General features: G+C 43.5%; 4 protein-coding genes across 7 annotated transcripts; 1 reads left to right on the top strand and 3 right to left on the bottom strand.

The window, feature by feature from the left end:
• Positions 1-383: 383 nt before the first annotated feature.
• LOC310993131 (uncharacterized protein) lies at positions 384-4,806 on the bottom strand. Of its 2 annotated transcripts, none has more exons than XM_083981437.1 (5): positions 4,613-4,806; positions 3,780-4,199; positions 3,294-3,421; positions 2,701-2,761; positions 384-2,194 (listed from the first exon to the last, which is right to left on the bottom strand). In XM_083981437.1, exons 2-5 carry the CDS (start codon positions 4,111-4,113, stop codon positions 1,011-1,013), a joined length of 1,707 nt encoding a protein of 568 aa, XP_083837563.1. In that variant the 5' UTR covers positions 4,114-4,199; positions 4,613-4,806; the 3' UTR covers positions 384-1,010. The 2 variants fall into 2 exon arrangements, with proteins under 2 accessions (XP_083837563.1, XP_083837564.1); XM_083981438.1 differs by having other exon boundaries at positions 3,780-4,158; positions 4,721-4,780.
• Positions 4,807-7,118: 2,312 nt separating this feature from the next.
• Positions 7,119-8,616, bottom strand: mif (macrophage migration inhibitory factor). The gene is made up of 3 exons (XM_083980389.1): positions 8,372-8,616; positions 7,539-7,711; positions 7,119-7,397 (listed from the first exon to the last, which is right to left on the bottom strand). The coding sequence occupies exons 1-3, from the start codon at positions 8,477-8,479 to the stop codon at positions 7,331-7,333; spliced, it is 348 nt and encodes a 115-aa protein (XP_083836515.1). The 5' UTR covers positions 8,480-8,616; the 3' UTR covers positions 7,119-7,330.
• Positions 8,617-8,890: 274 nt separating this feature from the next.
• Positions 8,891-13,931, top strand: LOC310992467 (uncharacterized protein). Of its 2 annotated transcripts, XM_083980527.1 has the most exons (6): positions 8,891-9,095; positions 9,607-10,020; positions 11,292-11,524; positions 11,564-11,593; positions 12,184-12,295; positions 12,459-13,931. In XM_083980527.1, exons 2-6 carry the CDS (start codon positions 9,675-9,677, stop codon positions 13,487-13,489), a joined length of 1,752 nt encoding a protein of 583 aa, XP_083836653.1. In that variant the 5' UTR covers positions 8,891-9,095; positions 9,607-9,674; the 3' UTR covers positions 13,490-13,931. The 2 variants fall into 2 exon arrangements, with proteins under 2 accessions (XP_083836653.1, XP_083836652.1); XM_083980526.1 differs by having other exon boundaries at positions 11,292-11,593.
• Positions 13,932-20,047: 6,116 nt separating this feature from the next.
• Positions 20,048-23,710, bottom strand: LOC310992434 (endonuclease domain-containing 1 protein-like). 2 transcript variants are annotated; one of them, XM_083980486.1, is made up of 2 exons: positions 23,325-23,710; positions 20,048-20,874 (listed from the first exon to the last, which is right to left on the bottom strand). In XM_083980486.1, exons 1-2 carry the CDS (start codon positions 23,613-23,615, stop codon positions 20,269-20,271), a joined length of 897 nt encoding a protein of 298 aa, XP_083836612.1. In that variant the 5' UTR covers positions 23,616-23,710; the 3' UTR covers positions 20,048-20,268. The 2 variants fall into 2 exon arrangements, with proteins under 2 accessions (XP_083836612.1, XP_083836613.1); XM_083980487.1 differs by having other exon boundaries at positions 23,547-23,710.
• Between the last annotated feature and the right edge of the window lie 417 nt (positions 23,711-24,127).

The raw sequence follows: 24,127 nt of genomic DNA, 5'->3' as shown, positions 1-24,127 counted from the left end.
TCTGATATGAAAACAAAACACACACAACCCCAAATAAATACAGCTGTGTCATGTTGTATACATACACGTTCAGATGTATATTAAAATTTAATAACGAGGTAGTACACCATCTCTTAATGTAAAATACACACGTAACAAAACAACGTACTATACAATAATATACGGTACAAGACAAGCTATAAAATATGGTTTTTATTCAAGGTAATGTTGATAATGTCTCTGTCTAGCAACACAACTTTTGGAGAAAAGAGAACTACTGGAGACTACTACAAGTTACTACTACTATTGAAAAGCAATACAAAACGTAATAGAAAATAAAACAAATTCTGTTTGGGCCTGTTAGAAAGAACAGTTTCAAAACTCAGGTATTAGTTGAAACAACAAGGTAACTCAAGGGTGGGTGCAACATTTTCTTTAGAGATCTGTCACACAACAGGAGAGACTTCACAGCAAAACAATTACATTTGATGTGATGAGAGCAAGACAATCAACATTGCAAGGCTGGAAGTGCGAGTCTACAACCAAATAAATCACCTGTCCACTCTCAGGTGAGCAGTCATTTTGTGAAAACAAAAACAGAGGTGGGCAATTTGATAGATATACTTTATACTGCATACTTAACAGGTTGTTATGCAGCTTGTTTCCAAGGTGGTGGTGAAGTCTAATTTAAGGCAATATTGGTATTTTATGACCTTTGCATCAATGTGATGAAGTACTGCTTTGTCAGGTTAAAGATTTACTGTAATGAATCAGTCCTATTACTTTTTGTCTCAGTATCACAGTACTGTGTCCTTTTCATAATTAGGGAACTGTCTGTGATATTTCAAAAACAAAACAATAAATTATGATGGTGTCCATGTTCAATGTCCACAGCTGAGTTGATCTCATTTATACACCGGTTTCTTTATGGTCACGCTCCATGTGGTTCCTGAGGTGTCGTTTTATCATAAAGCCTTTTCCACAAACCTTGTAGGCGTTTGGCCAGTCCTCTCTACGACTATACACAATGCTTATTGTATCTTTAATTTTGATTTTACTTTTTTCCGCCGCTTCACACTCTGCGCCCCAGGAACATGCATCTTTTTTTTGTGTACGTATAGCTGCTGAGCAGTACGAAACTTTGCGGAGCACTCCTCGCATTTGACGGGCCTCTCTCCTGTGTGGATGCGAACATGTTCCTTTAAGGCGCGCTTGGTTTTCACTAACTTTTGACACGATAAGCAGCTGAAACCATTAGAGCTTTTCACACCCGTTTCTTGCCATCGGTACTTCTTCAGCTTCACAACCGGATTGCGTTGTTCCTTAACATGGTTGCCGGTGTGACTTGAATCTTTACTGGGAGAAATCACATCCTGTCGATTATCTTCAGTGTCCTCCAAAGGTTTGGTCCACGCGAGGTCTCCATTTGGCTCAGTGGAATCTGTTCGTTTCGGGTGCATTCTCACTACGTGATTTTTGCGCATCTGCTTCAAGCGGAACCTCTTCGGGCACACGGGGCAAGGAAACGGTTTTTCCCCAGTGTGAACACGCAAGTGGTCCGAAAGCCTGCTGCGTGACTTAAGCCTCTTGTTGCAGAATGAACAGGTAAGTGTTGTGGTAGGTTCACTGTTCGGGACTGATGGTTCGGTGTCAGAGGAAGGCAAACTTTCCTTTGAGTCGCGTGGCTGTTTCTTGTTTGTTAGAGTTGGTTTCTCTTCATTGTGGGACTCAGGCTGTGGAGGGTTTGTGCGTTCTGCTTTCTTCTTTAACAATTTCTTGAGATTTTCACAAGACCGTTTATGACAGCTGAGAAGACTTGGAAAGGAGAACTCTTTTTTGCAACCTCTGCACGTTTTGTGTGATCGAGTGTGCACATCTCGACCAAACACTGTATCAAATACCTTTGTACAGAATTTGCAGGGATACTTCTTGCTGTTATTATCTTCCTCTGTCTCCTGTTCTACAGGCTTTGACTCAGCGACTGTGATTTCCCTTTCCTCTCTTCTTCTCTTCCTCGTTTTTCTTTGCTCCTCTCCTGTTAAATTTCTCACTCTTTTTCTAAGAACTATCCCGTCTTTTTGTGCAGAATATTCCTCTTTGATGTCCTGGAGCAATTTTTTAATGTCACCTTTCACTGGTTTACGTCGCGTTGTTTGGTTATTCTTTTGTAAACTTTTGTCCCGAGTGACTTCCTGCCTCTCATTTAATAGGGTGCCTGTGAAAGAAACATTACAAACCGTCAATGTCAAACTGTGTCCGAATGAAAAAGCATAGCTAACATGAATAAAACACTTTGAATGAATGGAAGACCTGCGGCAGTGGTTTATTTGCGAAAATTAAAAAAAAAAAAAAAATGAAGGAGCGGCGCCGGCGGCTAGAATTTAGGAATGGCGGCCCGCCACTCGTAAATTAATGTAGAGGAAACACTGTACATGGACAGACAGCCACGCACGGTACATTTGAATAATTTTGATGAACTAACCCGTTAATTAAGAATAACAGGACATTCAACCTTTTATTGGAAAAGATAGCAAAGAAAGTATTTAACTTAACAAAAGCGGCCTATGGGATCAAAAAAATAGCTGTATGTGAAAACAATAAGTGAATCAGAGTTAAAGTAAGCATGGACACGAGAAGGCAATTACAGTCTTCACTTCGTCAATACCAAATACTTTCAGCACAAAATAATAAATGGGATAATAAGCGAAGAACAAAACTCACCTCTCGTGGATCTCCTGAGACCTGTTCCTTGCTGGTGGGTGTCAATGTCACGGTTAGCCACCTAAAACACAAACATTATTGGTTGTATCACTAATGATTGAAACCGCAAAAGCAAGAAAGAAAACAGCAACATGTGGAGTTATGTCTGCCTAAATGTAAGAGGGTAGACTAGTTCTTCCGAACCCAGCACAGCTTAAAAAATACAAATATATCCAGTCTGCAATGAAAAGGTGTCAGGCGGCCAATACAGAACAAATTAGTGCTTCAGCCTTTCCTGTAAAAACTGTATACCTGTCAGCTTCTTTCCCCTGGCTGATGCAACATCTCCTGAGAGCCATTATGGTTTCCAATGTAACAAATCAATGATGTAAGTGGATCAAATTTGCAGCTGCTCATTTCACCTGTCACTCAGAACCTCTTACATTGCTCTGTATTATTACTCTGCCATCAACTGCCTATAAAAAAAATCAACACAACAGGATGTGCAGACTCGTCAATCAGCATAAATAATCACGCTGTCATCTGCAGTTTTCTCTGCTTGTAAATCAAACTAAATTCCAATGCTGCCAGATGCAGTCACCTCAGTTACACACCTCTTGCTTGATGATTGGGATTCGCCACAGTGGAATCAACAGTGGACGCAGTCTTACACTAGGACACACATTTTCGTCTGGTTTGGTCGTGGTGTCACAGCCCAGGGGAGCACACCAGTCATCAGGCACTAACCAAATGAAAAAACAAAGACATAAACATCATCAAGCTGTAACTCATACATACTCATTACTCTGTGTTGTACAGTTCAAACTCACACTGACATTCACATGCAACTTATACAGCTTACTGTACTGCAAACAATATTTTGTGCAATGGAAATAACTGGAATTCACCTAAAACTACTTGTCACACCATGACATGGAACAGGTTATCTCCATTTAAGTTGTAATGTTGGATGATTTGTTTGCTATGGTGAGTTTTTTTTTTTTTTTTTGCCTCTGACAGATTCATAAAAACCTATTTCCATTCAAAGTGACACAATATTACAAAACAGAAAGATAGGAAAACCCACTGCTACACAGTACCTTCAAAATCAATCTCAGGAACGTCAGAGTTTTGCCCAGAGGGCTTCGGAACAACTTCAGACTCTTTTTGTGCTTTTTTCGTTGGTTTTTCTTTTCTGTTCGTCTCTACTCCTTCGTCAGCTCTGCCCTTCACCCCTTCTTTCAATTTGAGTTCTGCTGTCTGTAACTTTATCTTCAGGTGAGCAATCTCCTCTCCTTTCTGCACTATGTCCATTTGATGGCCATGGAGGCTGCTCTCAAAGATGACCATTATGTCAACCAGAGCCTTCCTCAGGACTGAGTCCATGGCTGTGGTCAGCTGGGCCCTGAACCCTCTTGTCAGAAAGTCAGTCATAATTGAAGATGGCTGGCAACAGTTTGCAAGTGTCGTTGATCAGTCCTGTGTGATGCTGCTGCACTGGTCCTTTAGTTGCTTGACCCCTAAACAGATGCATATGAGTTCAGGTTAGGCATGTGTAAGACTGGGTCACTTTAGTGTAATTTTATATCTCTCTCTCTTTCCATTACCCCACTTCACAGCTACTATTTCATATCTAGGTCTGTGGAATGAATAATTTCATATATTTATATTACATCAAGTGGGGAATTCATCAGCAACGACAAGTGAAGGAATAGCCTGCTGCCACCCTTTCATTTTACTGTGCTAGCTGTGTTTTCACTGAATTAGCACTGTTTGGAGGAACAAACAACAGAGCTGTAGTTGTGTTACTGCCACACGCACATACATTCATATAAGACGTGCTGTAATGACCAAACCTTCAGAAGTTACAAAATAATCACAGATATGAATGATGTTAAACATGGCGGGTAACTCGTAACGTTAACGTACTGACCGTTAAGGCGGAGCAACTACTGCACTTTGCGTTGACTGACGGTCCACGACTTTGTCTGCAACACACACACACAAACACACACACATTACACTGACCGCTTGCCCACACCTGACGCTTTAATATCAAATAAGCTGCGTTTGTTTCTAATTAACTAGCCAACGAAAGGCCAGCGCACGACGGTCGTCTATCCGCCATTTTTTTTTTACTCAGGTTGCCATGGAGGAGGAACAGGAAGGCTACGTCACTACCACGTCATTTTGACTTACCCCACACAAAAATAATAGAAGATGAATAAAAAATGACCGTGCCATTGGGTGGAATAGGAACAGACGTTAAATTGTATGTATATATATATTTTTGTTTTATTTTTTTTTCCTATTTATTGCTCAGCCGAGTTACCATAGCAACCACTATACAAGGAAACGCGGTGACATCGGGTGATGTGATGAAAACGAGGAGGTCGGATGCAGCCAGGTGCCTACACGTTTTAACCATGGATGTATTATATAGATCCATGGTTTTAACTGGAGGCTAAATATGAGGGTGGACAGTAATGAACATAAAAGCTACAACACACAGCTGATGCAGTTAGGTAGGAGGGTACAAAGAAGCAGTATCACATCACATCTGGACCAAAACTCACTGCACAAAGTATGAGACTGTTTTTTTAATCAGAAAATATTGCCATGACAGTTACGCTATCATTCCTCCTCCACTGTATATGTAGGCTACACATGCAGCTGTCCAAGATAAAGTTAATGCATGTCACAGAGAAGACTATACTGGCCTACTTTCAATATACTTAGTCTATGTTTAGTGTGCATTTCAACATGGGTGCAGATCCCGGGGGGGACGGGGGGGGACATGTCCCCCCCAATTTCTGAAAAACATGAATTGTCCCCCCAATAAAAATACCCCAAACTATTCAAAATTGAACAAATGTATTTTCAGACTTCACATTCTTCACATCTAAAAATAAATGATTGAAATGGTGGAACAAATAATGTTTGACAAAAATATTTCTGACTCCACATCCCGTCTCTGGTCTCCTCCACTACGATGCAAATGAACGGGTAGTTTCTTACACAGACGCTGATGACATCAGCAGGCTTTAAAAAAAACGACCCCCTCAATCTTAGGGCTTCATATTTGATTTTCATCCATATCAATTAATCATGTAGCCTATATAGTTCCATACACTGGGAGAAAAGGAAGATGGTGAGAAGAATTGGGGATCTGGGAGGGTCGGTGGGAGGCGAAATATAAGAACGTGAGTAGACATTACATGTCCGAGACCCTTTAATGATCATTTACTAATATAACAGCAGTGATATGTGCTGTTGGCTGTTTAGGACTGTGCAGTACGTTTTGAATGATATGCCGAGCCTCTGCGGAGTTGTGATTTATAGCGGCATGGTATGAGTTGCATATGGGCAAAGAAAACAAAAAAAAACACTTGTGTCCCCCCCAATCCTGGCATCGGATCTGCACCCCTGCATTTCACTGTCCACGGGTGACAAGAAAATGCTAAATATCTGACTATTAAATGAACATGTCCCAATGACAATACAGTAGGCTAAATAACTGATTGATTGTCATCACTCTTTACTTCAGCAGAATGGTTACAAGCTGAATTGGAGTAATCATATGGAGGCAGTCTACAAAAAAGGCCAGAGACTATTTTTGAGAAGGCTTGCTCTTTTAACATTTGTAAACCGCTGTTGCGCTCCTTTTTTAACTTTGCGACCAGTGCTGTGTTTTTGAGTGTGATGGTGCTCGTACAGCTGATAGGAACAGATTGAACAAGCTGATTAAAAAATCAAGTAACATCACTGGTATCAGTCAGGAAGGGGTTGAGTAGATAGCTGGAGTGAGGATGCTCAGAAAAATGAATGCCATCATGAGCAATGACAGTCACCCACTCCATGCATGGTTTTTAGAAAAAGCACACACAGTGACAGGCTGATCCCACCAAGATGTTAGACAGAGAGGTACAGAATATATTTTTCTAGACTTCTTAATGATCAATAGTGTGCAATAAGTTGTTCTTCTCAATTAGTGTTTTAATTATTTAAATCTTTTTTTATTTTGGTTGCTGTTGTCGACAGGTCGTTAGCTCTCTTGTAAACTATCCACAAAAATTGGTGAATTAGCCTATGTGAGGCAACACTTCACTTTATACCCTTGGCTTAATTGAAAAGTGAGAGGTTGCAAAGTCATAACATGCAAAACTTTTCTGTCTGGCTAAAAAGGCCTTTTTCAGCAGGGGTATAAATTATGACAAATTGTGGTGTATGGTCCTCATATTGTGCATAATGACTCACTGTCATGGCTTGGAAGATTTGAAAGGAAGGGAGTCATTACACATGCGCTTTTCAGAGAATAATTGTGGAAAAGATATTGTCTTTTGAAGCATCTTTTCCAGGGTTGAATCTTACAACATTAACCATGCTTGAAAAATACAGTTTCTTAATGAGGCTAGAGAATCAAAGAGAGGAGAGACAAATTCATGATCTACAGGATTTGCTTTATTGCATTTAAAGGGGAAAGGTTCAGTGCAAAGCTAAAGGGTCCAGTTAAGTGCTTTTAACATAGTTGTACAGCATATTGGCCAATGGATTACCAAGTGCCTGCTTTTTCATTCTGTCACTGTTCACTATGCTCATCCATGTGGAAAGTACTGGAATGATCTTCTATTTCAGTGTGTCGACCTCCATCTCAGCCAAAGGTTGTGTTGTTCCAGGCCACGTTGGCGGCATCCATGTCTACAAAGTTAATATAAATCCTGAAATAGACACAAAGATAATTAGGTTAATGAGATAGGACATTAACTGTAAGTAACGTATGAAAGATACAGGAGTGTCTTAATTTCTGTGTCTCTGTCTCAATACTAGCCTACTACATTTACTTGTCAAACTGTGCTTACCTGTCAGGAGAGATTCCCAGGTGTTTGTTGAGGAGCCCACACAGGAGTTTGGAGTATTGCTTGTTGTGCGCACCGCTGATCTTGCCGATACTGGTAAGGGAGCAGAGTGCGCAGGGATCTCCTTTTCCTCCAAACATCATCATTTGGTCGGGGTTGATGTGCACAGCTATGTACTAGTACACAAAAGGATAGATACACAAAACAGATGTCAGTCCACAGTGAAATGCACTGATTGTGTCAGTATGGTGTCAGTTTTTGAAGCTCAGTGTGACTTTGTATTTTCAGCATGCATATAGCAGGCACATTTTTCACACAAACCATAAAAAGTAGTGTAACAATAATGTTTCAAAATCATGAATTATAACTCAGACATCCCCCAAAGGGAACTATGATTTTCTTTGGATCACTATATTGTTGGTCTCGATATATTCATAATTCAAATGCTTACAGTACAACTACTTATAGTGGATTATTATTTTGGTGGGAGCCCATATGTAAATCCAAATTTTGTCATTAAATTGTCGTTCAGAATTAAGAGTATCTTTAAATATGATTGGGTGATCCATAAAACATTGTTAGAAGACTTGCACCCTGAGTATTAGTTAACTGATCAATCAATCATCAACCCAACTCTGTACCCGGTCAAGATTGTGTCTGCAGTATTGCACAAGATGCCAGTCTTACACATGCCATAGAGAGACATTTCATGTCTACTGACTGGAGATGAGGGTACAGGTGCTGGTGCAGCAGAGTTAAATCTACAACAACGCCAGGGACTTAAGTTTTATGAATAGATTCTGCAGGGCTAAGCGGGCGACCCCTGTCCGGCCTACCTGTGCAGGTTTGCCCATAGCCTTGGCCAGTTCCTCCGAAGCCTCGGACAGCAGGGCCGCTGGCACATCACCCTTTGCCACGTTGGTGCTCACTACAAACATCGGCATGATTACTCCGTTTTTTAGCGCTTCCTTTCTCCCACTCACTCGATGCAGATGCTACGACTCACACAGGCGGAAATGCAGACTGACAGTTGCCCTGCTCCTTCTTCTTCTCCTACTTATTTCTGAAAGCTGCGCAACCATATGACCACAGCGCCTCTCATGTTCTCCACCCCGGAAGACGCTGGTGATGAAACTATGATGACTATAGCTTAGCACAACCTTCACCTAGCGGAAGATCCGCCTTTTTTTAGGCGTCAGAAGCTCCTTCTTTTCTTAACATCGCGGTTTAGGTTACACAAATCTGGAAGATAATGGGTGAAATCTGTGTGCGTGCTCTTTTCTGGGTGCGGCTGCTCCTCAGTGTAGGGTAATTACGGTACCGCGCATGCGCAGTGCGTCGCTAGTCATCGTCAAGCAGTGCCCGAAGGAGGCGAGAAGGAAAACAGTGGCAGAGAGGGAGAGCGAGGGAGAGAGGGCAGAAGTTGGATGGCTCTTTCCTTTGTCACCGTGTCTCTGCGCTCAAACAACGACCAGGCTCGACCGTGAACCGTCAAATTGTTACCGAGTGCCGCCGTTTCTCGCTGAAGTCGGTCCCGCGGATTTCTCCTCCTCGCATACGGTGCGTATACAAAAGCTAGATTAGCCAGGCTGCTGCTAGCACATTCACTTTAAAACCTTACGGAGGCTGCTGCTGCTGCTCCCCTCGCACTCAAACATTACCGTATCGATCAATACAAGTTTACCCAAATGCTACCTCACCAAGGTTGTGTTATTGTTGCTTACTTAACTATAATATCACTGTTGTACTTTAAAATTAAAATTAAAATAAACTGGCAATGTATATTTCTTAAATAGATTATAAAGGAATAACGATTCTGTTACTACGTGATTCGTTGAGCCCTGTCACACTTTGCAGTCCAGATGTAGCTTAGCTGCTATCGACATGAACTTGTTTTGTTTTTTTCAAACTGACATTTATGGGTCGGGTCTAGATTGGAGGTGTAGACTAGCTAATCACAACATTGTTGAAACTTTTGTGATCCCAGAGGGGATAACTGGGGGGGGGGGGGGTTAAATGTAACGATGGTAACGACGACAACAAACTGAAGCTGTCAATCAAACATCATCAGGTCATCATCTCAAAATCCCTGTGACCCAGTCGTGGTGGTGGTCGTGGTGGTGGTGGCGGCCAGTCACAATGATGGAGGAGTCGGTGACCACGTTTGAGACGCATCTGACGGCCGTGATGGACAGCCTGATCCGAGCCTCGGTGTGCGAGATCACCAAGCTCTTCCAGGAGACGGTGAACAGCTACCTGGTGGAGCTGTCCCTCAACAGGAAGGAGAACGAGACGCTCAAGCTGCGGCTCCGGCTCACCGAGAACAAGCTGAGAAACGAGCGCAAGTACGGGATGGGCTGGGCGGCCAACCGCCGCAACGCCGGGCTGGAGGAGGAGGAGGATGAGGAGGAGGAGGAGCAGCTGGAGGGAAAAGGAGCAGGAAAAGGAGCAGGAAGGCGGCGTAAACGAAAAGTTGCGATGAGCCGTAAGTATTTCTAATAATGGCTTCTCCTCCTCCTCCTACCCCAACAAGGAGGGTTACATCATCTCTAGATTGTGGCACATGAGGTAGATCTACCATCAAAGTGAAATGACACATTTCTGCTAAACCAGCCCACATGTTTCACTGTGATTGTGTGTGTGTGTGTTTTTCTCTTTTTAAAATGAGAAACAGGGTTCTTACTATGCAGTCAGGGCTTATGTGAAGACGCACTTGTTTTGTTGGAAACCATCTGGCAAGAGCTGATCTCTCTCTCCCTCCCTCCCTCCTTCCTCTCTCCCTCCCCCTCCCTCCTCCCGCCTCCCTTCCTCCTCCGCCTCCTCTTCATGATCGCTCCCTCTGTCCTTCACCTCCCCCTCTCCTCTCTCTCTCTCTCTCTGCATTCTGTCCCTCCCACTCCTCTGTGCTCTTGCACTCTCTCTCTTTCTCTCCTTCCCTCCTCCTCCTCCCTCCTCCCTTCCTGTCTTGCTCCTCTCCCTCCCCCCACCTCCTTCACTTCTCTCTCTCTGTCTCTCCAACTCTTACCTCCTCCCCTTCCCGCTCCTCTCTCCTTCACGCCCTCTCCTTCTTTCCTTTCTCCCCGCCCCCACCTCCTCCTGCTCTGTTCTCTCCTTCATCACGTTGTACACACACTCCCTCCTCCCTCTCTCCCTCCCTCCTCCGCTCACTCCCCCACCTCCTCCTCCTCCTCCTCCACCCACTCCTCTTCCGCTCCTCTCCACCATTATAATTACACACTCCCTCTCCACTTCCACTTCTCCTCTCTCTGTCTTTCTCTGTCTCTCTCCTCTTTTCACCTCTTCATCCTCTCCCCTCCTCCTCCCTCTCCTCCTCCTCCTCCTACCCCCCCCTCTCTTCTGTCTCTCACTCCTCTTTTCACTGTCACGTGTTTTCGTCTCCTTTCCACTTTCTTGTCCTTCTATGCCCCCTCTCTCTTCACTCGTTCATCACGTTCACGTCTCCTCCCCCTGCTCCCTTTTCCCCCCTCCCGACCCTATGCTCTGCTCCTGTTCTCCTCTGCTGCTCACCCCCTCCTCATCTCCTACTTCTCCACCCTCTTTTCTCCTTCATCTTTCTTTTCTGGCCTTCCAATCATCTCCTCCCACTTATCTCTCCCCCTCATATTTCATTCTCTCTCCTTCCTGTCTCCCTGCTCCCTCCCTCTCTTCTGCCCCCTCCTCCTCCTTCTCCTCACTTTCTCCTTCATCTCTCAACCTCCCTCCCACCCTTCCTTCGTCTTCCTCTCTTCTCCACAGGAGGCAAGTCAAAAAAGGCCCTGGCAGCAGCCTATGGCAAAGGCTGGCCTGGAGGTGTGTGGGAGGAAGGAGGAGGTAGCGGTGGCGGCGGTGGTGGGGGAGGAGGAGGAGGAGGAGGAGGAAGTGGAGGAGCTGTGGGGATGGTAGCAGGAGCAGGAGGAAGAGGGGGGAAGGAGGCCAGGGAGATGTACCTCATCCAGTTCCCCGGGGATGAAGAGGATGAAGGAGGGATGGTGGAGGACGAGGCAGGGGAGGGCAGCCTCAGCGGTGAGGGGGAGGAGACGGCCAACATCAAAGAGGAGGTGAGGGAGACGGGCTTTCTCAGAGGAGGAGGAGTAGGAGGAGAAAGTGGCACATCATCTCTGCACTGCTCAGCAGCTTCATATAGAATGAAACAGAACACAGACGAGAAACGAGAGTGATAACACACGGAGACGCAGAGAGTTCTGCTCGTGTTTTTGAGCCGTCGAATCACTGCAGCGATGTGGCGGATGAAGGGACGGCTGTTGATTCGATATTTAGCTTCCAGAGGGGCCTGTTGAGTAGAGCTCTCCACATCTCAAGTGCAGTGAGCTTTTAGGTAGAAATACTACTGGTAGAGGTGAAAAGCTGTTTGCTATTCCACCACATGACCAAGTGGCGGGGCACAGATCCACTTTTCATACCTCTTTATGTATTTGAATATTCATAGCATGCAGAATGTGTTATTAGCCTCCCTGTGAAATCTACTAAAATGGCTCCAAAGAAAAATAACGTTAAGCCCAAATTCAGTTCTGATGTGACATAATATGGCTTTGATGAATGCTGCACATTAAGTTTTCATGGATTCATCAATATGCGGTGTGAACTCCCCGATTTCAGTTGTTTGTCCTGTATCTGTTTGTTTATGCAGTTTCCTGAAACAGAGGGCTATCAACCCGCCTCTCTCCGGCTAATCAAGGAGGCGTTGAAGATGGGCTCATCCAATCAGAAGCTCCACGCCGGCTCCAGAGCTCACAGCGATGGTAATTTGCCCACGATATACTAATTGAGGGAGGGAAAGTTATAGTTGAAATACTCAGAGACTGATAGTTCCTAAAAAAAAAAAAAGTGGAAATGATTGCTCATGCCAACTTTCTCACCCTCTCCTCCTTTCTATCTCTCCCGCTCCCCCTGTTCCCTACGCAGGCGAACTGTCAGACCAGCCCCCGACCCTGCACCCAGGAGACAGAGCAGAGGAGGACTGGGAGGTCGACTCGACGGAGCCGTCGGAGAGCGGCATGACCATGGAGGAGCTGAGGGGGCTGGAGTCTGCGCTGAGGGCCGAAAGAGGGCGCGAGCAGGCCACCATGACGGGTTCCCAGCCCGTCAGCCCCGACTCAAAGGCGGTGCAAGGCGGCGGCTTGGCGCCCAAATACATCGGCCTGGACGGTATGGAGCAGGACGAGGAGCTGGAGCCGCAGCCCCCCACCCTGCAGAGAGAAGACCACATAGGACAAGGCGTCATAAAGGACAGCGTGAGGGTGGGAGCGGCGGAGTTGAGGATAGGCTGGTCGAAGAAGTTGAGGGAGGGCGATTCGGTCACAGTCATGACCGACTCGGACGGGATGGATCAGGGCGACTCGGACCCCCTCCCCCACTTGTCTGCTCCTGGGAGCGTGGGGGAGAGCGGAGGGGAAGAGGAGGGCGCCGGGGACCTGCTCCACTTCTGCCCACAGTGCGGAGGAGGCTTCACCTCCGAGGCCGAGGTGGACGAGCACCCGTGTCCACTAGGGGGCGCCCACATGCAGGGCAGCGGAGAGGAGGGTCTCTACCCCTGCGCCCACTGCGGCAACACCTTCAGCCACTCCTGGGCGCTCAAGAACCACGAGTGCGCCTGCGCCGCCGAACGGCCGCACTGCTGCGAGATCTGCGGGAAGCGCTTCACGCACTCGCGCTCGCTGGAACGGCATCATCTGGTGCACACCGGCGAGAGGCCGCACCGGTGCCCGCAGTGCGGACGCAGCTTCAGCCGCCTCGGCAACTTGGAGCGACACCAGCGGATCCACACGGGCGAACGTCCGTACGGGTGCGACGCGTGCGGAAAGCGCTTCAGTCGCGTGGAGTACTTGAAGCGACACCAACTCATACACACCAGTGAAAAGGCGGCGCTCCAGTGCTCCAACTGCGGACGAGGCTTCAGCGACGTGGAGCAGCTGAAAAACCACCAGTGTTTTTAGAGTCACTCCCTTCACGTCGTTGACAGAACTGGAAAGAAAAAAAGTGCTGAACTTGAGCTGAATGTGGCAGAATTTAGGTGATGAATGTGACTGTCACATGGTCCTTTTACTCTCTGTGTTTCCTTTCTTACTCTCTGACTGGATGAGAAGTTAAACTGACTCGAAGGTGGAGGAGTGGATACGTGTGTGGATGATTTCTTAATGTGGACTAAGTAAAGAAGCCAATAGAAAGCAAGACAATTCTGTATGTTGTTTCTCCGTAGGAGGAGAAATAATGATAATCTCAGACATCCAGCTATTTTAATTGGAGTTGTTGTCATTTTTATGTACAAAGTATGTACTTATTTATGATGATCAATAAATTGTACATTTCTATCTTTTTATCAGTAATTCACTCGTGTTAAAATCTGAGCTACGGCCTTTGTTTTTCTCTGACAATATCATTGACAGCTTGGTGTTTTGTATGTTTGTGTTTTGGTCATGTCATTAAGAAATAAATATTTCAATTCATCACACGACTCTTCACACATTTTAGTTTATTCATTTCCAACCATCATGAGACAAGACAGCAGTTTGATGAAACATTTATTCAGCAAAGAAGCAGTGAGGCTGAGCAGACACCAGGGGGCGGTGTGCTGCACCCTGGCTGTGAGTGCAGTTAGTTAACAACAGACTCCCGCTAAAGCTCATCACGCTTTGTTACTGCTGCTGTTGACACTGCCCGTCAAACAGATTCAGATTTTGCATATTCAGCTCTCTTTTCAGGATTTTCTCTAACCCTGCCAAGGACATTCGTGTTACAGCAAAGTCTGTTACTTCGACTCCCACGGTGTCACCTGTTGGCTTTTTGTCAACATTGCTTCCCACTGCAGCATGGGTTGGGAAAACTGACTTCTTATCCCCAGGAAGGTCAGGGGTGGGATTTGGACAGCAGTAGGCAGACCACAGGTATTTGGGGATAGACACCTTGTTTGTCTCCTTGTCCTTTCCTTGCACCTTGGTCTGGGTCTTCAACCACTGATTTCCGGGCAAGACTCCAGTAATCACATACATCTTTCCTTGGCAGAAATTTTTTAAGTCAATCATCTCATTCTCTAGTGTGTTCCAGTGGACTGCGTTGGAGCGTTCCCGCTGAGGAACAATGTTTGTCAAGGTGAAGGTGGAAACACGGTCATCCTCTGTGTGCAGGTGACTGAAGGGGGCGAGATGGCCCTTGGTGTAGAGTGTGCCACTGTAGTCCTCAGACACTGCCTGGCTATCAATCACATTGCTGTCTGTAGTTGGGAAGGGTTTCATGGCTGGGTCACCTGTCCTACGGTTCGCAAGCTTAAAAGAGAAGAAGAAGAAGATATCACTTTACCATTATAACCCTTTATAAGGCAAAACAGTATGGATAATTGATGCTTGGATAGTTCATTTTCTATTGTCTGTAATAGTTGGCTATAATTAAAACAACGTTATTATTATCTAAATTGATCTGATGAAAAAAAAAGTGACGTTTTTTTGAAAATTCACAACCAATGAGTAGGCTAATATTTTGATGGGTCATGTTCAGAAAAAATAAAAGACTTTGTGACTTTCACACAAATGATTATGTGACTATCAGTATCCTGCCTATATCTTACCTGGGGTTCATACATCCATTTTTCCTCTCTCGCCCCCTCTCCAGGGTTGAGTATGTATGCAGAGTACAGTGCAGAACGACGGTCACGGTCATACAGGGTGGCGAAGCGGTTCATGTTGTTGTAGTGCTGGCAGATTGGCTGATATTGATTTCCAGCGATACCTGTCGGTGCATTGCCGTTGTAAAAGAATGTATCACCATCATTATTCGTACAATCATTAAAGTTATCAACGACCCTGCCGAGGACCAGGCCACTGAACCAGGGTAGGAGAAGAAGCAGCATCTTCCTGTGAGACATCCTGCACAACACAGCAGAGCAGAGACGGTATGTAGGCCACCTGTGATGGAGACAGAGATGCCAGTCAGACAGTGGTCAGTCTGAGACAGTGGTTCCCAACCTTTTTTGGCTTGTGACCCCATTTTGACATCACACATTTCTGGCGACCCCATGCCCTCAATCAAGATGCGCCAGCTCCGATATTTTCATATGCTGCATTTTATTTGAACTCGCTTTATATTTGAGAAAGTTAAAGTATAGAATACAGTTGTTTAAGATTGTGTATGGTGTTTTAAATCATAATTTTAAAAAGAATAATAATTAGTAAAAAAAAATATATTTTTATCAGTAATTTTTTTGAGTAGCCTATCAAATACCAGACATTTCAGGCGACCCCATTTCAATTTCAGGCGACCCCACGTGGTGTCCGGACCCCAAGGTTGAAAAACACTGGTCTAAGACCTCCTCTCTGACAAGTCACTTCTGAGCAGTCTTACCTACAAGGTTTCCTCCACGTTGAGCACGATGAGTGTTGCCTGTTTCTCCGTTGGTGAAATAACTGAGACAGCCTGCAGGTTAAATACTCTTTCTTCAGCCTCTGGGGGTGGTCCGTGTGTGTGTGTGTGTGCGTGCGTGCGTGCGTGCGTGTGTGTGTGTGTGTGTAGGACAAAAGATTGCCAGGCAAATCAACAGTAATATACTAGAAGCAGTTAGTTTTACAGCTCTCTTACTACTCCACTCTGTCATAATACCATGTACTGAATAATTGCTGTATTTTACGGTGATTTTACAGTAGACTACCACCACATTACTGTTGTACATACTAAATGCACTTAATTTTTTAAATCTAAATTTATGGTATCATGTAGTCAGTTCTGGAAATAGAACCATATTCTTTGCATTAATGACATAATTACTAAATAACTAAATAATAATTGTTAAGAGTAAAGTTATTGATTCGCAATTTTAATAGCATATATACATTCAGAATGAGGAAGAGCAACAACAAATCACTCTATGAAAAAGAGAGGACATGGAAAATATAAGATGTAATCCAACATTTATTTAACCAAATGAAATATTTGTCGGTACAAAAAATACTTTCAAACACAATTGGAAGTTTCAGGTATATATATGTATAACAGAGCATGGCAGTTGTCCATTTGTTCATTAAATGTGATAATATTGAGAGCACATTTCCTTCTTGTTTATATAGTCAAATATGATATATGTCAAAGCAAGATTGCCCACATTTTGATCACATATTTATAAATAAAGAAACTATACTTGAGTGTTACACAAACAATATCTTGTTTGGATAAAGTAATAGAAACTTGGTATATCACATGTGCACTAACTACAGCACTTACACACAAAATGTATACTTTATTAACCACTGATAACATTTTGCCGTCAGCACACATGGATTTTGATAATATTCAGCACCTGTACCCTGGACACCATATTGAACAAATTACATTTACCTACAGTTTCTCAATTTGCTTGTGCAAAGCTCAGGAGCAGAGACACTTGAGCCATGCACTGATAAGAGGGAGGCAATAAAATTTTTACATTCGGCTAATGGAAAAATGGCACAGTCGCCTCCAGGGGTGTCTGAAATCATAACGAGTCGTTTTAGGTGAGAATAAGAAATATGCTGTAATATATTGTGAATAATGTATTGTGATGTTTCTAATTACTGGTAAGCAAACAACGTGAACAAACTGCCACTGCCACCTACTTTTTGGTGGAAATTCAAATATCAGACTCAAACCCCTTAAATCCGCAGAATTCCAACCCAAATGCAGATTTGGAAAACACTAATGTCAAGAAGTCAACCTTTTTTTTTTGTCAGTATTCAAAAACCATGACTTTTTTGATGTCTGATTGAGTAATTTCCCTGCAATGTTCCTTGTATAAAAAAAATTACCAAATAAATGATGACACGTTTAAAGAGTGTGGTAGTACAATGAAAGATACTTTAGACTTTACTGGGTCCTAAACTCTTATTATTCACCATATTTTCATAATTTGTGTGCACTGCAGGTAATAAGTGAACTGAAAGAGAACAAAAGCCCATTGCCTTGATACTGCTCATGAAACAGTCAGTGACATATTTTTAGGGCCTTTAAAGTTATCTGCTCCACATTATAGACAAATGACTATGGAGAAACAAATTGGGGAATTCATCTGCTGTGAGCCTCACAGTGGTGTTCAGTATCTGTAGATCAAATTAACTGCTCTCCTGTACGTTTTACTGCTCTCCTGTACGTTTTTCCCTATCATGTCAGTAGCAATTTCGCCAACTGTCTTATGCAAACATGTTCAGTATGTAAAAATGAAAATACTGTACACTCTTCTCTTTGTAAGGCTGAACGATGAAGACAGCTTAAATCAATTTCTCTGTAAAAAAAATTTTTTTTTTGAAATATTCACAATCTATGCAAAAATATTATATACTTAATCACACATATTTATAAACAGGTCACCATGTCGCCTCCAGCAAAGATCACAGCATGAAAATCTGGTAGCTAAAAGCTTTTAAATTAGCAATTAAATAAATTACTGTTGAAGAAGGAAGAAGGAGCAGTAACTTACTTCAATAAAACCAACATACCGGTACATAAATGTAAACATAACTGTTCCTTAACTTTCTTTGTAGAGTGGGTGTTATATAATAATAATATATAATATATAATATAATAATATTCAACATTCACCTTAAGCCTGCCACACACATAAAGATAATCGGGCTGATTTTGCCCCGATTTTCCCCCTTCCGACCACGGACAGACACCGCCCGATTATCTTAAGGCCTTAAGATTATCTTATAAGATTCTCTTGTAGTGTGTGGTGTGTTAAGAGTCAAAATTCCCCCGACAATCGGCCCGGAAAACGTTCGGCGCCGATAATCGTAAGTATTAAACATGTTCAATATTTACGATTATCGGGGCCGACTTCGGTGGCCGTTTCAATCAAAAGTCATCTTGTGTGTGGAGAGCCGGTGTTGTGCGGAGAAGCGCCTGCTTGCCGAGCTCTGCTCACCGAGCTCTGCATGCTGCTCGCGGCAACAAGCCACTTCTCCACACAGCACCGGCAACCTCACAGAGAGCCACAGTGCAGCCCTGGCATTACATGAGGTTCACACAGACATTCACGCATACACAGGAGATTTTCTGATAGCCGATAGCAAAGACGGTAGCGCTCGTAGCCGGCAACAGCCGGCAATAGAGCAACCATGTTAAAACGATCATGTGACCGCCACTCACAGCCCGTCATGTGACAGCGCACGGCTCCCTATTGGACAGCCGCTTGACTGCTTGGCGTCCGGAGCCACAGACACACAGACACACACAGATGGGATCGTTGTAAAGGCTGAAGTGTCCCGCTTTCATTAAAAAAAAATTACGTCGCTCTCATTGTCCATTCCGGAAATAGACCCGAAAGAGTAGCTACAACGACACCCCTATTCGCTGCTGATGCCGGATTGTTTTCTGACCAGAGGGTCAAGATTCTGAAAAATCTTAATGTGTGTGGTGTGCTGTGTTTGGAATATCGCAGCACACCACACACAATACGATCAAAACTGTTCAATCACAGATTTTTTATAATAAATCGGTTGAGATTTATAAAATCTTTATGTGTGTGGCAGGCTTTAGTGCTCAGTCACCATTTGTCCTTTGTATTTGTTTGAATAAGATTGTGTTGGGTGTGACACTGTAATTGTAGCCTATTCATGATTCATTGTGCAGGAGCAAAAAGCCTATTTTGTAGGATTATCGGCATCTAGTGGTGAGATAGCAAATTGTAACCAAATGGTCACCCATACCTTCACCCCCCTTTCCAAGTGGCGCTGCAGTACAGTGGCTTTGTCTTTGTTGATTTGGTCGTCCCTGGCTACTGTAGGAACATGCACTGAAAATCATTGATAGTTTCCTCATCTTAGAAAGTTCCACATATTCCCAAAACATTAGAAAGCATAGATGAACAGCATTGGGTTCTTTTTTATTTATTACATAGCCTACATCTCTGCTTCATCCAAGAGTGCCTCTGGATCTCTCCTTTTTGACTGCACCAGATACCAGCCATTCCTAGACAGTCAGTTTTCTTTCTCTATTCATTTTACCACTTTTCCTTGAAGAGCACCTTGAGTTACTCCATTTTTTTTTCACTTTTTTTTCTTCCTCTGGCCTTTGAAGCACTCACCCCAACCCATCTTTTTTACATTAGAAAGCATGGTTGATCAATTTAAGATGCTAATTTCACTTCACTGTTTAGCAACATGGCAGTGATTGTAGGTAGGATCTTACAGGTGCACCTGCTTAAGTCATTTTGTCAATATAAACACAAGTAGCCTACACAATGTACAGAGAGTGAGATATATGAGTTTTGAGAGGATGAAGAGTCCATTAACTCATTTGGCCTTGATATCTCCATTCTTTCCATACCTTCATTTTTTGGGTCGTACCTTTCTGTCAGCGTCAGAATGTATGCAGTCCTGAACATTTGTTTATGTGTTGGTATTTGTCTGAACAAAGTTATAACCTTTTTTCATCATTTGTGAACAAGCAGTGACAAAAACTCTCATTTATACCAAAGTCCTGTGTGTGTGTTTTTTTTTTCATTTTTATTTTGCAAGTAAAATCATCAGGTCGTTTACTGAGCACATTACAAGATTATGCTTTCAAAGAAAAAATTGGGAGAAATTCATTCACAAAATGATAATGTCATGATTAAACAATCATTCAGTAATTCAAGAAACAGGAAATGAGGGAATTAAATCTCCTCAACTTCTTCATTCTAATCAGACATTAAAAGTATGTGCTGTATGTGGTGATTCATTTGATTTTAACACGTGACTGAAGCATTTCCTAATTCCTACTGACACTGGCCGTGGAACAGACTGATGGGGATGTCCAGCCTTTGCCTGAGGATCCCCTCCAGAGTCTCTAAGGTCATCCGCCTCACGTCATAACCTCGCACTGAGGCTCTTGCTTTGGCATTAACCGGCACAATCTCCTCTCCACTGTTGCGGTCATTTCTTCCCACCGCAGCATACGTGGGAAAAAATGACTGCACAGATTCAGGAAGGTTGGGTTTGTAGGATGGGCAACAGTAGGCAGACCACATATACTCAGGAACAGACACCCTGTTGTTAATCCAACGTGCTCCAGACTCATAAGGCATGGCCCCAGTGATCACATACATCGGCCCATCACAGTAGGCCTTAAATTTCCTCAACATCTCATTCTCCAGAATGCTCCAGGGGCCCGAGTTGGAGCCCGCCCGCTGAGGGACGATGTTAGTAAGGGTGAAGGTGGCCTCGCGGTCCTCTTTTGTCAGCTGGTGCATGCTGGGATTAAGATGACCTTTGGTGAAGTTGGAGTTCTTGTAGTCCAGACGCTCTGCCTGGCTCTCAATCACATTCTGGTCCACAGGGTCAGGGAAAGGTTTCATCTCTGAGTCAGCACGGGAAAAGGCTAACTGGAGGAGAGAGAGAGAGAGAGAGATACAGTGGGGCAAAAAAGTATTTAGTCAGCCTCCAATTGTGCAAGTTCTCCCACTTAAAAAGATGAGAGAGGCCTGTAATTTTCATCATAGGTATACCTCAGCTATGAGAGACAAAATGAAAAAAAAAATCCAGAAAATCACATTGTCTGATTTTTAAAGAATTTATTTGCAAATTATGGTGGAAAATAAGTATTTGGTCAATAACAAAAGGTCATCTCAATACTTTGTTACATGCCCTTTGTTGGCAATGACAGAGGTCAAACGTTTTCTGTAAGTCTTTACAAGGTTTTCACACACTGCTGCTGGTATTTTGGCCCATTCCTCCATGCAGATCTCCTCTAGAGCAGTGATGTTTTTGGGCATTCGCTGGGCAACACGGACTTTCAGCTCCCTCCAAAGATTTTCTATGGGGTTGAGATCTGGAGACTGGCTAGGCCACTCCAGGACCTTGAAATGCTTCTTACGAAGCCACTCCTTCGTTGCCCGGGCGGTGTGTTTGGGGTCATTGTCATGCTGAAAGACCCAGCCACGTTTCATCTTCAGTGCCCTTGCTGATGGAAGGAGGTTTTCACTCAAAATCTCACGATACATGGCCCCATTCATTCTTTCCTTCACACGGATCAGACGTCCTGGTCCCTTGGCAGAAAAACAGCCCCAAAGCATGATGTTTCCGCCCCCATGCTTAACTGTAGGTATGGTGTTCTTTGGATGCAACTCAGCGTTCTTTCTCCTCCAAACACGACGAGTTGAGTTTTTACCAAAAAGTTCTATTTTGGTTTCATCTGACCATATTACATTCTCCCAATCCTCTTCTGGATCATCCAAATGCTCTCTAGCAAACTTCAGACGGGCCCGGATATGTACTGGCTTTAGCAGGGGGACACGTCTGGCACTGCAGGATTTGAGTCCCTGGCGGCGTAGTGTGTTAGTGATGGTAGCCTTTGTTACTTTGGTCCCAGCTCTCTGGAGGTCATTCACTAGGTCCCCCCGTGTGGTTCTAGGATTTTTGTTCACCGTTCTTGTGATCATTTTGACCCCACGGGGTGAGATCTTGCGTGGAGCCCCAGATCGAGGGAGATTATCAGTGGTCTTGTATGTCTTCCATTTCCTAATAATTGCTCCCACAGTTGATTTCTTCACACCAAGCTGCTTACCTATTGCAGATTCAGACTTCCCAGCCTGGTGCAGGTCTACAATTGTGTTTCTGGTGTCCTTTGACAGCTCTTTGGTCTTGGCCATAGTTGCGTTTGGAGTGTGACTGTTTGAGGTTGTGGACAGGTGTCTTTTATACTGATAAGGAGTTCAAACAGGTGCCATTAATACAGGTAACGAGTGGAGGACAGAGGAGCCTCTTAAAGAAGAAGTTACAAGAAGTTACAGGTCTGTGACAGCCAGAAATCTTGCTGGTTTGTAGGTGACCAAATACTTATTTTCCACCATGATTTGCAAATAAATTCTTAAAAAATCAGACAATGTGATTTTCTGGATTTTTTTTCTCATTTTGTCTCTCATAGCTGAGGTATACCTATGATGAAAATTACAGGCCTCTCTCATCTTTTTAAGTGGGAGAACTTGCACAATTGGTGGCTGACTAAATACTTTTTTGCCCCACTGTACATGCAACTGTTGAGAAGAACTGTTGATCAAGTCTGGTGTGTCTATTCATATGTACAAGAATTGACCTACGCCTATTTGAAATTATTATGATGAAATGTAAATAGTTATTTGTTTTTGTTTTTTGATTAATTATAATGTGCTTTTTTGTCATTTAGAACAAGAGTTTGTTTTCAACAAGATTTATTTTTCAAAAAATACTGATACAACTCTGACGTCATGAAAATGGGCTAGACAGGTAAGCACTTCTTTACTTAAGGCACCCTGTCACTGACGTTGAATGGTTTGTCTGATGAAGGTCTACAACCGAAACGTTGCAGCACATAAATTAATTGTGCAAGATACCGACTGTGTGCGGGAGTTTCTAACAAATAAATTGTCGAGAGGCTAAAAAAGAGAAAAGATGTGAGTGACAGTATTTTTATAGTTACAATTCAGAAAAGGATTCTAGCTTCTGCTTGAAATTATTGGCAAAAACTCAATTTAAATGATTAATTACACACTCACCATCAAGCATACCTCTTTCTAAATCTGTATTCCAGTGTGAGGACTGGATGATCATCTTAGTTTTTTTTTGTTTTTTTTAACATGTCTTTATTAGAGCATTGCACTTTGACAACAATGCCTTATAAAACTCTGCAAATTCACTGAATCAAAGGAGGGATCACTCTGTCTCAGCTGAGGAAGAATTTTGCTTAACTTTGCCCTTGTCAGAATATGGGTTTTCCCAGATAATCAATATATAGTCATCGGCATATCGAAACACATCAGTAATGCTCTTAATAATCACACACTGTCTTTCTACTTACTTGTGGTTCAAACATCCAAGTTGAATTGGGCCGTTTGCCATCTGGAGGGCTGAGTATGTACGCAGAATACAGTGGTGTGCGATGCTGACGGTTGTACAGGCTGGCGAAGCGGTACTGGTTTTTGTAGCGTTGGCATATTGGCTGGTATCCTGCTCCATTGATACCCTGTGGTGGAGTTTTGTCATAGAAGAAATCAAGGCAGCTGGAAAAGTCTTCGCTGACCTCTCCAAGGACCAGGCAACCAAACCAGGGCAGGAAAAGGAGCAGAGCTCCCGCTGAGACTTGCAGCATCTTCCTTTGAGACGTCCTGACAGAGGTCTTCTGTATCAGAGCTAAAAACCTTAACTGAGACCTATAGTTCCTTTGTGTCCCTTCAGCGTCCGGAGTTTGGGTGCTTGTGAGCTGTCACTGGGGTTTCCTCCTATATATATACTGACAGCAGGAAATGTGCAGATGGAGGTTTTAACCCACTCCCAGCCCCCATTTCCCATCAGACTTCCCCTGCTCACAAAATGTCAGGCTTTATTCTGGGAAACTAGCAAATAAATAAATAAATAAATCATCAGTGTGAGTAGAATCAAAATCATCAATTTTCACATTCTTAATCTTTTGATTAGAGTCTCAAAGTAAGCGAGAAAAAAAAGCTGCACCAAAAAACTGTAGATGTCTTGTAATTCTGATATTTGGATCCTTTTCATGGCACAAATTTGTCGCTGACACCTGAGACAGTTTGTTTGTATGTAGGACACAAAGAACACCAGGAGAAAATGTTGACAGTGCTGTTTCTGATTTGTGGCCACTGT

Source organism: Trachurus trachurus (assembly GCF_905171665.1).
Source record: "Trachurus trachurus genome assembly, chromosome: 10".
Classification (NCBI taxonomy): Eukaryota; Metazoa; Chordata; class Actinopteri; order Carangiformes; family Carangidae; genus Trachurus; species Trachurus trachurus.
This window is presented reverse-complemented; position numbering and strand designations above follow the sequence as displayed.

What these genes read in the sequence shown, in the direction of transcription:
- LOC310992467 (XM_083980526.1), top strand. Translation starts at nt 9,675, where the DNA reads ATGATGGAGGAGTCGGTGACCACGTTTGAGACGCATCTGACGGCCGTG. An exon ending in ACGAAAAGTTGCGATGAGCC is followed by an intron (nt 10,021 to 11,291) that starts GTAAGTATTTCT and finishes TCTTCTCCACAG; the next exon opens with GAGGCAAGTCAAAAAAGGCC. An exon ending in CGGCCAACATCAAAGAGGAG is followed by an intron (nt 11,594 to 12,183) that starts GTGAGGGAGACG and finishes TTGTTTATGCAG; the next exon opens with TTTCCTGAAACAGAGGGCTA.
- LOC310993131 (XM_083981437.1), bottom strand. Translation starts at nt 4,113, where the DNA reads ATGACTGACTTTCTGACAAGAGGGTTCAGGGCCCAGCTGACCACAGCC. An exon ending in TCCCAATCATCAAGCAAGAG is followed by an intron (nt 2,762 to 3,293) that starts GTGTGTAACTGA and finishes TTTGTGTTTTAG; the next exon opens with GTGGCTAACCGTGACATTGA. An exon ending in TCTCAGGAGATCCACGAGAG is followed by an intron (nt 2,195 to 2,700) that starts GTGAGTTTTGTT and finishes TTTCTTTCACAG; the next exon opens with GCACCCTATTAAATGAGAGG.
- mif (XM_083980389.1), bottom strand. Translation starts at nt 8,479, where the DNA reads ATGCCGATGTTTGTAGTGAGCACCAACGTGGCAAAGGGTGATGTGCCA. An exon ending in CTATGGGCAAACCTGCACAG is followed by an intron (nt 7,712 to 8,371) that starts GTAGGCCGGACA and finishes TTTGTGTACTAG; the next exon opens with TACATAGCTGTGCACATCAA. An exon ending in CTGGGAATCTCTCCTGACAG is followed by an intron (nt 7,398 to 7,538) that starts GTAAGCACAGTT and finishes TGTCTATTTCAG; the next exon opens with GATTTATATTAACTTTGTAG.
- LOC310992434 (XM_083980486.1), bottom strand. Translation starts at nt 23,615, where the DNA reads ATGCTGCAAGTCTCAGCGGGAGCTCTGCTCCTTTTCCTGCCCTGGTTT. An exon ending in CTTGGATGTTTGAACCACAA is followed by an intron (nt 20,875 to 23,324) that starts GTAAGTAGAAAG and finishes TCTCTCCTCCAG; the next exon opens with TTAGCCTTTTCCCGTGCTGA.